Raw genomic sequence first — 13,263 nt, forward strand, 5'->3', positions numbered from 1 at the left:
CTGGAAATGAAACTGCTGGGTCAAAGGCTTACACAAATTTTAAATTTGCATACATATGGACTAGCAAATTGCTATCAGAAAAGTTTGTGCCAATTTACATTCCTACCAAAAGTGTAGGAGAATCCTTTCAAGTAAAGGATTATGATTAATCTTCAAAAATTTTACCAACCTGTTTGGTAGAAAATGGCATTTTAGTTGTTCTTTACTATGTCTGTTTTATTACTAGGGAGCTTGAGCATCTTTTTACATTTATTAGAAGTTTGTATTTTTCTTTTTTGAATTGCACATTCATGTTGTCATTTTTTGTATTAGCTTGTTTGATATCTTGTACAAAACCTCTCCCTTAACGCTGGAAAAGTTCCCAGATTAATTTGGTAGGTGTTCCTGACATTTTGGCATTGAGAAACACTACTAATCTAAGGTGTAGCATCAGGTTAACACCAACATCACAGAAATTCTAAGAATCTCATTTTTATCTAACCTCACTTCGATTTAAAAAATAAACCAGAACTTTTAACTTTAAAACTTTTAGAACTTTTTAACTTTAAAAAGATTTTAGATTTTAAAAACTTTTAGAACTTTTTAACTTTAAAAAGATAAATAAAACTTTAAACTTTAAAAAGATTTTAGATTTTTAAAACTTTAAAAAGATTTTAGATTTTTAAAACTTTTAGAACTTTTTAACTTTAAAAACTTTAAAAAGATAAATAAAACTTTAAAACTTTAAAAAGATTTTAGATTTTAAAAACTTTTAGAACTTTTTAACTTTAAAAAGATAAATAAAACTTTAAACTTTAAAAAGATTTTAGATTTTAAAAACTTTAAAACTTTAAAAAGATTTTAGATTTTAAAAACTTTTAGAACTTTTTAACTTTAAAAAGATAAATAACCTAACTAAAAAAAATGGGCAAAGGATTTGAATGGACATTTTTCCGAAGAATATACGCAAATGGCCAACAAGCACACGAAAATATGATCAACATCATTAGACCTTAGGGAAATGCAAACCATACAGCTTTAAATCTGTGAATTGTGTAGAATATGAATTGTATCTCAATGAAGGTGTTTTTAAAAAGGGAACCCAGGATGAAAGGGCATTTGGGATGTCAGGACAACCTGGACCAGGGATTGAACCCAGGCCCCAGCAGTAAAAGCATGAGTCCTAACCACTGGAACACCCTGGAATTTCCAATGGTGTAGTTTTAAGATATACGAAAAATATAGCACGTCACGTGGAAGAATAGAGATAAGTCTTTTGGGTAGATTTTTCTAAATTCAGGACAGTTCAACTATTTATTTCCAGATTAAAGATTTGAGTTCCATTTCATAAGATAATTTATTTCTGTTCTTCAAATAGTGTAATATTGTTCATTGCATTTTATAGGGTACTTGCTGAGGCAATTGTTCTTTTTACATCGAGTCAAGAGGAAGTTACTCTTGCTGTTACTCCACTGAAGGTTTGCATTAAGAGTTCTAATGAGGAATCAATGGGTAAGGATTATATCTGTCACTGTGCTTTGATGGAATATTACTTCCTGGCTTTCCTGATTACTCTATGGTTATACAGTAAATATTACTGGCATAATATTTATTCTTTACTAAAAGGCAGTAAAAGTAAAACATAGAAAGATCATCAAAATTTTCAAGAGACCAAAGAATTTTGTCAACCAGTAATTAAAATACTTGGCTGTGAAATTCAAATTGTTTTAAAATTAGAATGGTTACTGAAAAAAATATTTTTTCAGTTAAAATTTTAAGGTCTATTTCTTATCCTTTGTATTTAGCATAAAGGAAGGGAAGAGGCCAGCCATCTAATTGAGATGATATTTGACCACATAAAAAGGAAAATTAAGTTAGAAATGTAAGATATTCCAGATGGCAAATATATAGAGCAGAAAATGTGAATATTTCTTTAGTTCACTCTTCCAAGAGTTATCCAGATGGAATGGAGACACTATGGCATGATTAAATCTGGAGTTTTGCTGTTAAGGAAATTTACTAGGGTATTTTTGGCATAAGCTGTTTGAGATTCTTTGACCTTGGATAATATTTGCGGGATGATAGCAGTAAAGAGTCCGACACGACTGGAGGACTTCACTTTCACTTTTCACTTTCATGCATTGGAGAAGGAAATGGCAACCCACTCCAGTGTTCTTGCCTGGAGAGTCCCAGGGACGGCCTGGCGGGCTGCCATCTATGGGGTTGCACAGAGTGGGACATGACTGAAGCGACTTAGCAGCAGCAGCAGCAGCAAAGAAAGAATATAAAGGTAGAAACAATATTTGAAAGGTGGCGGATTCATGTTGATGTATGGCAAAACCAATACAATGTTGTAAAGTAATTAACCTCCAATTAAGATAAATAAATTTATATTAAAAAAAGTAAAAAAAAATAAACACTGAAAAAAAAAAGAAAGTGAAAAACCAGTATAACTAGTGCTTAAGGTGGGTCAGGTAACTTTGTAGTGTTTAGTTTTTGCCAGATGCTGTTCTAAATGGTTTACATTTGTGAAGCCATTTGATCTTTGTAACAACTCTGTGATGTAGCTACTATTAGTATCCTCATTTTCCATATGAACAATATGAAGCACAGAGAAACTAAGTGACTTGCTGCTGTCTCACAGTTAATAAGTGGTGGATTATGATCTGAATAGAGGCTGTCAGGTTCCAGGGCTTAGGCTCATTACCACCGTACTCTTGTTGCTTCTCTCAAGTCTCATCTAGTATTCTTTTTTGGCACTTAGAAGTGCATGATCTGGAAAGTATATGCGTGGCTAGTGAGAGGGTCTGTTTTATATTCATAATGTCATCTCTGAATAAAGATGGCCATTTAGTAACCAGGAGATGCTATCCCTTGTGAGCAGCTTTCTAATGAGTAGTTATAGTTATGCTTGACTGGGGACCCAGTTGTTTAATTTTATTATTGCACCTACTCTATTGTCAGCCCTCTGGGAGTGACATGAGCTTTCTTTTCTCAATTTATTTTTTAAAATATTCTTTTTTTGTATTCTTTTCCATCATGGTTTATTATAGGATATTGAATACAGTTACCTGTGCTATACAGTAAGACATGCTTATCCACTTTACATCTAATAGTTTGATCGGCTAATCCCAAACTCCCAATCCAACCCTCCCTTGCCCTCCCCCTCCCCCATGGCAACCACAAGTCGTGACTTGAGCCTTCTTGATTGAGATGAAGGTATTTGTAAGGTATTGTTTGGTCCTTTAAAAATATAAATACTATTTCTCCTTTGTTCTTATGCTTAAATAATTCATGTTCATTGAAGAAAATTAAGAACACACAAACAGCACATAAAGTCACCTGGAATCCTCCTACCTGGAGAAAAGCACTTAATATAGAAAAGCACTTTTCTATATCTTATATCTGAGAACAGGAGATTGGTTTAATTGGTGAAATACAATGAAGCTATTATTAAAAGTAGTCTTGGGAGTTCCCTGGTGGCCTAGCAGGATTCTAGGCCTTTACTGCCGTGGGCCTGGGTTTAGTCCCTGGTTGGAGAACTAAGATCCTGCAAGCCATGCTGCACAGCCCCTCCCAAAAAATAGTAGTCTTGTTTGTGTGTATGTATACATTTCTTTCTCTCTGGGTATGTATATCAAAGATGTTATTGAAGTTAATAATTGTAGTGGAAAACACAAAACACCAACACACACAAATAATTTGGAAAAGGTACTTATTGACATAAGGGACTGAGCTTCCCTCATAGCTCAGTTGGTAAAGAATCCGCCTGCAATGCAGGAGACTCCAGTTTGATTCCTGAGTTGGGAAGATCCCTGAAGAAGGGAAAGGCTACCCACTCCAGTATTCTGGCCTGGAGAATTCCATGGACTGTACAGTCTATGGGGTCTCAAAAGAGTTGGACACAACTGAGCAACTTTCAGTTATTGACGTGGAAATATAGCCAGGATATATTATTGAATAGATTATAAAATGGTATGCATAGTATGATTGTATTTTCATTTTTAAAATGCACATGAAATTTTAATAAAAGAGAACAAAATTCACCTGTTATTGTCTGTCTTTTGGATTATAGCCATCCTAGTGACTTCACTTTCACTTTTCACTTTCATGCATTGGAGAAGGAAATGGCAACCCACTCCAGTGTTCTTGCCTGGAGAATCCCAGGGATGGGGGAGCCTGGTGGGCTGCCGTCTGTGGGGTCGCACAGAGTTGGACACGACTGAAGTGACTTAGCAGCAGCAGCAGCAGTGGGTATAAAGTGTTGTCTCATTGTGCTTTTGATTTTCATTCGTCTAGTAACTAATGATTTGAGTATCTTTTTGTGTGTGCTTATTGTTTATTTGTATGTTTTCTTGGAGAAATGTCTGTTCATATCCCTTGTTTATTTTTCACTTGAGTTATTTATCTTTATTGTTCTGAATACTAGCCCCTTATCATATGTGCCGTGCTGTGCTAAGTCACTTCAGTCAACTCTGTACGACCCAATGGACCATAGCCTGCCAGGCTCCTCTGTCCGTGGGATTCTCCCAGCAAGAATACTGGAGTGGATTGCTATGCCCTCCTCCAGGGGATCTTCCCAAGCTAGGGATTGAACCTGTGTCTCTTACGTCTCCTGCATTGGTGGGCGGGTTCTTTACCACTAGCACCACCTGGGAAGCCCCCCTTATCATACATATATTATTTCAAATATTTTCTCCCATTCTGTGAAGTTGATTTTTACTTTCCATTTTTTTCTTTTTTGGCCACCCCTCCCAGCTTGTGGGATAGAGAAAGTGGAGGTGGCAGTCTCTTAATGCCTGGGCCCAGACCAGAAACTAGCATTAGATGACTCCATCATATACTATTAGTGAGAGTAGACAGAAAGCCCACTCACCCCAAGGGGAAGGGACACAGGTATAGACCCTACCACTCAATGAAGAAATGTCAAAGAACTTGTGGCTATTTTTAACCTACAATTTATGGTTATATTTACTTTTCTTTTTTAAAAAATACTTACTTATTTGGCTGCACTGAGTCTTAATTGCAGGATCTTCCGTTTTTGTTGAGCTGTGTGGGATCTTTAGTTGCAGCAGGGAAACTCTCAGTTACGAAATGTGGGATCTAGTTCCCTGACCAGGTATTGAACCCCAGCCCCCTGCATTAGGAGTAAGGAGTCTTAGCCACTGGACCACCAGGGAAGTCCCTGACTATATTTTCTTATTAAAATTTCACAAATACCTACAGAATTGATGTTATTCTTTATTTTCCTATAATATTGAACAGACCTGACCGATTCTGTATACAGTGAGATGTTTGTTGGTCCAGATGAGTTTGACTTCTTTCAAATTGGAATTGACACTGAAATAACATTTTGCTTCAAAGAACTGAAGGTAAAACCAAAAGTAGTGTCCAGTTAGAATTATCAGTGGCAGTTTTTAATAAAGATTTCACATTTTCCCCCTTCTTTTCTTTTCAGGGAGTGCTGACATTTTCAGAAGCTATACATGCTCCTATAGCCATTCATTTTGACTTTCCTGGGAAGTAGGTCTTTGGGACATTTCTGAGTTTATTTTTTTTTCTTTTGTCGTATACTAATAAATAAAACCCTTTGGGTCACGTTGAAATTAATTCACACCTCAGGAATTCCTTAACTTTACTAGCAACACTTATCAAACTAAAATTTTGAAAGATGTTGTAACCTAGTGTTCTTTTGATTGGTGACTTGATTTAGAAAAATACATTATTTTGCAGAGCAAAAACATTTATAAACTTGATATACTGAATAAATTGCCTAATTAGAAAATTATATATGCCTTAAACAAGTTAAATCTCTATGAAACTATGGTATGTTATATTTCAGAACTAAAATTTCAAAGAGATTGGGTTAGGATGTGGTAATTTTTAAGGGCTCTTTTAAGTCTAAGGACTATCTCAATTTGTGAAAAAACGATTAAGACTTCTACTTTTACTGTTTCTTTTTACTCCAAAATCAGGTATCATTTTCTAATGTTTTCCCAGTGTCCATCAGAAAATGAGTGTGGTTTTTGCTCTGGTTTTGCCTTTTTTAGACCCATGGCTTTAAGTATTGACGATATGTTATTGGAAGCCAACTTTATTTTGGCTACATTAGCTGATGAGCCAAGTAGAGCGTCTTCTCTACAAACACTGTATCTTTCACAAAAACAAAGAAGGTAAGCCTGTGTTTTTAATGTCTTTATTGGTTTGGATAAAGCTACTGCAATCTTATTCTGCAATAATTCAATGGCATTCATTTAGGAAACAACTGAGAAGGAAAACATTAAAAGATCTGAAATTTTAACTGAATCAGGAAGAGCTCCAGGAAGACCTAACTGTAACATAGAAATATCACCCATCTTTCACAGATACTTGCTTTTTTCTCTTATGATCACAGTTTAACAGAACTGTCTGGTTTATCTTTGTCATTACCTAAAACTCATTTGTGATTTCAGTGGCTGTTTTTTAGGAGTGATATAGTGTTAAGTTTCACAGGAAGGTTTGTATTCATTACCCAGAGCTCTCTTTCTTAGACATATGGACAGGCAGCCATTGTTTTTCTTTCTTTCTTTCTTTTTTTCCCTTTTGTGTCTCTCTCGTTTGTTTGTTTTTGTTTTTTTTTTTAAATTTTGGCTGCATTGCATGGCTTGCAGAATCTCAGTTCCCTGTCCAGGGATTGAACCTAGGCCACAGCAGTGAAAGTGTAATGTCCTCACCACTGGACTGCCAGGGAACTCCCCCTTTTGCCTCTTAACTTTTTTTTTTTTTTGGTGGAGGCTACTTCATAGTAAAAAATAACAAATTTCTATGGGAAATTAGGAAAATGCAGTAAAGTACAAAGAATAAAATGAAAAACACTCACAATTTTACCACCTAATGGTAGCCACTGTTAATGTTTGACACACTGTGTTTTCTTTCAGACTTTTAATTTTGCATATATTTGCATTTTAAAACAAGATTGGCTCATATAGCATAGGTAGTTTTGTATCCTGTTTTTTTCCCACAAAATATTATATTGTGAACATTTTCTAATATTGCTGATAATGACTTAGAAACATGCTTTTTAATGATTCTATACAATTTTATCATACAGATGTATTGTAATTTGACTTTTTTTTTTCCTACCTATGCCCTTCTACTGTGTCATAAGATTGTCTCCTGCACACTTGGGTTGCTTTACTGAAAAATTTGAATCTGCAAGAGAATTTCTAAATAATCGTATATGTGAATCTTAACTTTCAAACAATTAGTTTGATGTTTTTTCAATATATTCCCTAAACTGGTGTTATCATTGTCATTTCATGTTGCTCTTTTAGTTATATACAAATATATATTTCAAAGTAAACAGTTCATTCATTTAATCTCTATTATTAATACCTCAGGTCAGAGCCGATACATTCAAATTCAAAGGCTGGTAAAAATATAACCAGCAAGGTCCCAGAGTATATCTCAAGAAAAGTAGAACCCAAAAGGCTATATTCTAATGAGACTCCCACGAACATTTCTACATTGGAAAATTGTGGCAGCCCTTTAATGAAAAGAGCGAACAAAGACATTACTGAAGTACCCGAAAGTGATGGAAACCTGAGTGAAGTACCAGAAAGCAGTGTCAGCGACACGGAAGACGTGCCAGGGTCTCCATGTCTCAGGAAGGTAAAGGAACAACAACACTGAGACATAAGTAAGCCGAGGTCAGGCATCCTTGCTGTCCATCTCCCTTGTCAATCTCCCTGCCTCAGCCCACCCCCAATATCCTGCAAATTAATTTCATTAGTTTTTGATGGGGAGAGCTGAAGCCAGTCTGAGATGGAGAAAAGGCTGATTTATACAATGTCAATACAAAACAAATTGTTCATTGAGTAATTCTAACAAAGTATGTTTAGAGATTTGAGTCACTTGTTTTAAAGAACAAATTATGATTGTTTATAGCATATTATCTTTGCATACAAATATTGATAATATGCTAAAGTCATATACTTTGTTTTCTAAAATAAGTGTCCTAATTTTCTTTTTCAAGTTTGGTCAAGAAACCTCTTATTCATGGTAGCACAGATACAAATTTCATCACAAGAAACATCACAAATTTCTTCGTAGTAGAGTCCCAGTTAATAACATTATTGTAATACCAATATTTTGCTATTATAGATGGATGATAAATTCTACAAAATGCTATAATGTTAAACCTTATGCCATCTATTGAACTGAAGATAAACATAATTTATTAGAAGTATCTTAAATAATGATAGTACACATTTTACATGTTTACATTAATGTTTTATTCAAGCTTGTTTTGCTGTTGTTATTATTGGTTTGGAAATATGAGTTTCTTAGAAATTTGAAAGGAGAAATAATATTGCTAGAAGTTACTACTTACTTCTCACTAGTTCTTTTCAGAATTGATAGTAATTAGCAAAATGGACCAATTTAAGTTGCATTTCCAAAGTGTCATTAGGATGGCAGTCAGTTTTTTACTAAGAGAAAGAGCAGGGAGCTGACACTTGCCATGTTACATACCCCTGTGAATTTTACATTTTGACTTTATTTCATTTTTAAGTCACAATATCCACTGCTACTGGGCTTTCCTGGTGGCTCAGTGGTAAAGAATCTGCCTGCCAGTGTAGGAGATGCAGGTTTGATTCTTGGGTCAGGAAGATCCCCTGGAAAAGGAAATGGCAACCTACTCCAATATTCTTGCCTCAGAAATCCCATGGACAGAGGAACCTGGCCAGCTACAATCCACGGGGTTGCAAAGAGTCAAATACGACTGAGCAACTAAACAATGACAATGCTGTAATAAAGACTTCTAGGGTCGTAAAATTGGACAGTAAACTCCACTTATTATTCAGTTTGATCCCATAAGTGTTTATTGAATACCTGTTATATGCCCAGTACTTATGGCAATTTTCTCTTCTTGTTAATTACTAACTTGGCCATAAAAGAAAACTAAAATGTGTCTTTTCATTATGCAAAAACATTTTCCCCGTCCTGTTTTTTGGTCACACATATTGTGCTTACTTTTATTTTTTTTACAGACAACAACAGGAACACATTTCCCTGCTGCTTCATCTCCCTGAAATTCACTAAGATTGCCAATTTCCTCACTAGGGAAAGTGACATTTAGAGCTGTAAGCTCCACGAGTTTCATTACAGCACTCTTTTCTTTTCTGTCATGTCACTTACATCCTAAATTCTAAAAAGAAAACTCTACTTTGGAAGGGAAGTTTTGCCTTAACTCCTGCAGAAATGAGATTACATTATGGGTAAATGATTTAGACCCTTATCATCTATCTGAACTACGGGGAGCCTTCTGATTGGCCTCCATACCTCCATTCTTCTCCATTCTTGTTTTCCTCCACACTGTACTAAAAGATTCTGTTTGGACCTTACAGTGAGGTATAGGGCTCCTGGGTTGGAGCCTCTGCCTTGCCACTTGTGTGACTTGGGCAAGTTACGTATCTTTGCTTCAGTTTTCTTTCTGTTGGTAAAATGAGGATAATAATGATGAATTGTTGTGAAATTGAATTGTTGTGAATTAATTGAGCTAATAGCTGGAGCTGGCAGATGGTCAGTGCTCAGCATCACTCTCCTGCTTTTAAATCTCTTGGATTGTCCACTTTTCCCATGGAATTTCACTTAAACTCCTTGAAGTGGCATTAGGGGACTTTGCCTAGAGTATTTAATATAATCTCATTTCCTCCTCTGAGGTCCAGTTCTAGTCCTTCAGATTAGGTTTTAATGTCTGGTAGATTTAGTATCCCTTTGTAGATTCTGTCAGTTTTTTTCCTGGTTATTCCTGAGTATGTATTTTTTATTTGAACTTTAATATCAATGTATCCAACTCCATAAAAAAAATCTATTGGTGTTTTTTTTTAATTAGGATTTCCTTAAATTTCTGTTAACTTGAGGCTGTTAAGTGACATCTTTATGATGTTGAGTCAATCTGTCTGTGAACACAGGCAATGTATTTCCCTTTATTCTGGTCCACTTTTGTGTCTTTCAGCAGTGTTTTAAAATGTTTCTCATACATTTACACATTTATTATTAAGCTTATTCCTAAATAATTAACCTGTTATATTGCTATTGTGGATGGATGTTATGTTTTCTGTTTTCTCACTGCCTTTTATGTATATGAAGGCTATTGTTTTTTGTGTTACTTTTATATCATACTACCCTGCTGACTTATGTTATTTCCATTCCTTTTATCACTGATTCTCTCAGGGTTTTTAGACATACTTACTATATGTCACTTTTTTATATACCAATAGTTTCATTTCTTCTTTAATGCCTCCAACTGACTTTCGTTCAGTTGCATTAGCACATAACCTCTAGTACCACATTTAGAGTGGAGAGAATGGGCCTGCTTGCTTAGTTCCTGATCTTAATGGAAACATTGTGCATGTACTTTTGTGTTCTACTTTTGCTCATATTATTGCACCTACATTTCAGGGTAGTAGTATTCCTCTTTTCACTGTTCAAACTCCTACCCACCTTCAAAGCCCAACTCAAATGATACATCTCCTTCTGAAGTCTTCTCATTCTACTCATTATTACTGTCACATAATAACTTGGTAGATATGCTTGTTACTCCACTAGATAGATTGTGAGTTCATCAAGGGCAGACCTGAGTCTTATTCATCTCTGTATTCTTAGTGCATAAGCCAGTAGTTGGCAGACCTCCAGACCTGGTTTGGGATAGCCTGAGAAAATTTTAAAAATCCCTCCAATAGTATCACAAAATTCCAAAATGAAACCAATTTTTAAATTCACCGTATTAAAAAAATAAATATATGGTAGTATTCTACTTTGGGGAAGGGGGTTTTCAAAATTAAACTATTGTAGAGGAGTATTGGGCTTCTCTGATAGCTCAGCTGGTAAAGAATCTGGCTGCAATGCAGGAGACCCTGGTTTGATCCCTGGGTTGGGAAGATCCTCTGGAGGAGGGCATGGCAACCAATTCAAGTATTCTTGCCCAGAGAAGTCCATGGACAGCAGAGCCTGGCAGGCTACAGTCCATAGGGTTGCAAAGAGTCAAACATGACTGAGTGACTAAGCACAGCACAGAGAAATATTACTGTATTCTAAATAATGACCAATATTTTTTCCATTGTGGATTTTCAATAAGTTTAATCAAGAAGTTATACACACATACACACACACAAGAAGTTATACACAGCTCTCAGGGACACCAAAATGAGGAAAAATATCTAGAATTGTTACCTTTTTTTACTGAAGTATGATTGACCTACAACACTATGTAAATTCTATGTGCATAACATAATGATTCAGTATTTCCACACATTACAAAATGATCACAATAACAGAAATTTAGAGTGGTTTTCAAAGACCAAAGTCTCATAAAAGTTATGATAATATTGTTGACTATTTCTTCATGCTGTACGTTTCATCCACATTACTCATTTATGTTGTAACTGGAATTTGTACCTCTTAATCTCCCTCACCTGGTTCATTCATCCCCCCCGACACCTCCCCGCTCTGGCAGCCACCTGTTTGTTCTCTGTATCTATGAGTCTGTTTCTGTGTCCTTATGTTTGTTCACTTGTTTTGCTTTTTAGATTCCATATATAAGTGAAATCTTATAGTGTTTGTCTTTCTGTGACTTATTTCCCTTAGTATAACACCTTGTAAGTTCATTGATTTTGTTATAAATGGCAAGACTTTTATTCTTTTTCGTGGCTGAGTAATATTCCTTTGTATATATGCACCGCATCTTCTTTATCCATTCATCTATTGATGGACACAGGTCACTTCTATATCTTGCTATTATAAATAATGCTGCAAAGAATATAGGGGCTCAGATACTTTTTGCGTTAGTGTTTTTATTTTTTTCAGAAAAACAGCAGGAGTGGAATTGCTGGATTGTATGGCAGTTCTATTTTTAAGAAAACATGTATACTGTTAAATTTTTCTATAACAATGCACCTTCTTACTCAATTCATACAGAACTTGGACTCATTCCAAGTTACATAGCTATTCACAGACTTTCTGCATTAGAAGACTATTAGATACTAGGGAAGGGCTTGATCATCCAGCCATGAACGATTTAGAGGCTGAAGAGTAGGGGGGGACAAGCGGGGGTAGCAAATGACATTTGACCTTAAGTCAATGGCAAATTCAGGGCAGCTCTCAAAGACCATAGTAAACTAAGATTTTTAGCTTACCAGTGTATTAGTTTCTTATTGCTGCTATAGCAAATTACCACAAGCTCAGTGGCTTAAGACAACACAAATTATCTTTCAGTTCAGAAATCAAAAATGGGTCTCATTGAGCTAAAATCAAAGCATTGGCAATGCCGTGTTCCTTTGTGGAGACTAGGGAAGAATCTGCTTTCTTTCTTTTCCTTTCTTCTTGAGATCATCTGCATTCTTTAATCATGGTTACCCTTCAGCTTTAAACCAGCAATGGTTGGTGGAGTCCATTTCACATTTCCTCACTCTGATGCTGATTTCCACATTTAAGGGTCATTGTGATTTCCCATTGGGCCTACCTGGATAGCAGCCTTATTCCACTTGCTCTTTTAATTCCCCTTTGCCTTGTGATATATTCACAGGGTCCTGGGATTAAGACGTGGACATCTTTGGGGGTGAGGGCAGACCTCATTCTGGCTACCACAGGCAATATCACAGCTAATTTGGGGTGTTTCCTCTGAAGCCCAGGTTCAGCAACTGCTGTCTGAAGTGCCCCATGTGGAGGGCATCTTCAGTTTCTGATTTGTAAGGATGAGCCAAGAATAGGGATCGTTTGTTTATTCATGCTTGATACCTACCATATGACTCCCACCAGTGTTTGTTGAGGGCCTTGCACCATAGATGTGGGGTATACAATGGTGTGCAAAATAAACAAGAAAGGTTCCTACACTTGATTATAGACTGGGGATGGAGGGGTGGGGAGGTAGACATTAAACAAATAATCATATGACTAAACATATGATCATTTAAAAAAACTAACCTGTGATAAAGGGAAAGTTCAGGGTGCTTTGAGAGGATTTAAAGTGTGAGCTGACCTAATCCAGGAGGTCAGAAAGTCTTTGAAACTGGTGTTTGGAGCTGAGCTGGAAAGGATAAGATAGTAGGGGGAAGCTGAGTGGATGTGGCATGTGCAAAGGCCCCTGTCATGGAGGGAGTGTGGTAGTTTTAAGGACCTGGAGGAAGACCAGTGCGGCCAGAGGGCAGATAGACGGGGGAAACAATGGCACAGGGTGAATGAAACTGGAGCAGTGAGTGAGTTCCAACTCATGTTGGGTGTAAATGGCCATATCAGGTACTGTGG

The 13,263-nt window shown here is 36.1% G+C and overlaps 1 protein-coding gene across 4 annotated transcripts in view; it reads left to right on the plus strand.

The window, feature by feature from the left end:
• RAD9B (RAD9 checkpoint clamp component B) overlaps window positions 1-13,263 on the plus strand; it is a 28,933-nt gene that overhangs the window by 13,255 nt on the left and 2,415 nt on the right. For all 4 annotated transcript variants that reach the window (XM_024977468.2, XM_005217926.5, XM_010813978.4 and 1 more), the window contains 5 exon segments: window positions 1,385-1,491; window positions 5,245-5,351; window positions 5,438-5,502; window positions 6,030-6,152; window positions 7,359-7,629. In XM_024977468.2, the coding sequence (XP_024833236.1) occupies window positions 1,385-1,491; window positions 5,245-5,351; window positions 5,438-5,502; window positions 6,030-6,152; window positions 7,359-7,629 (673 nt within the window).

The sequence above is a fragment of the Bos taurus genome, chromosome 17, assembly GCF_002263795.3.
Source record: "Bos taurus isolate L1 Dominette 01449 registration number 42190680 breed Hereford chromosome 17, ARS-UCD2.0, whole genome shotgun sequence".
Taxonomy (NCBI): domain Eukaryota; kingdom Metazoa; phylum Chordata; class Mammalia; order Artiodactyla; family Bovidae; genus Bos; species Bos taurus.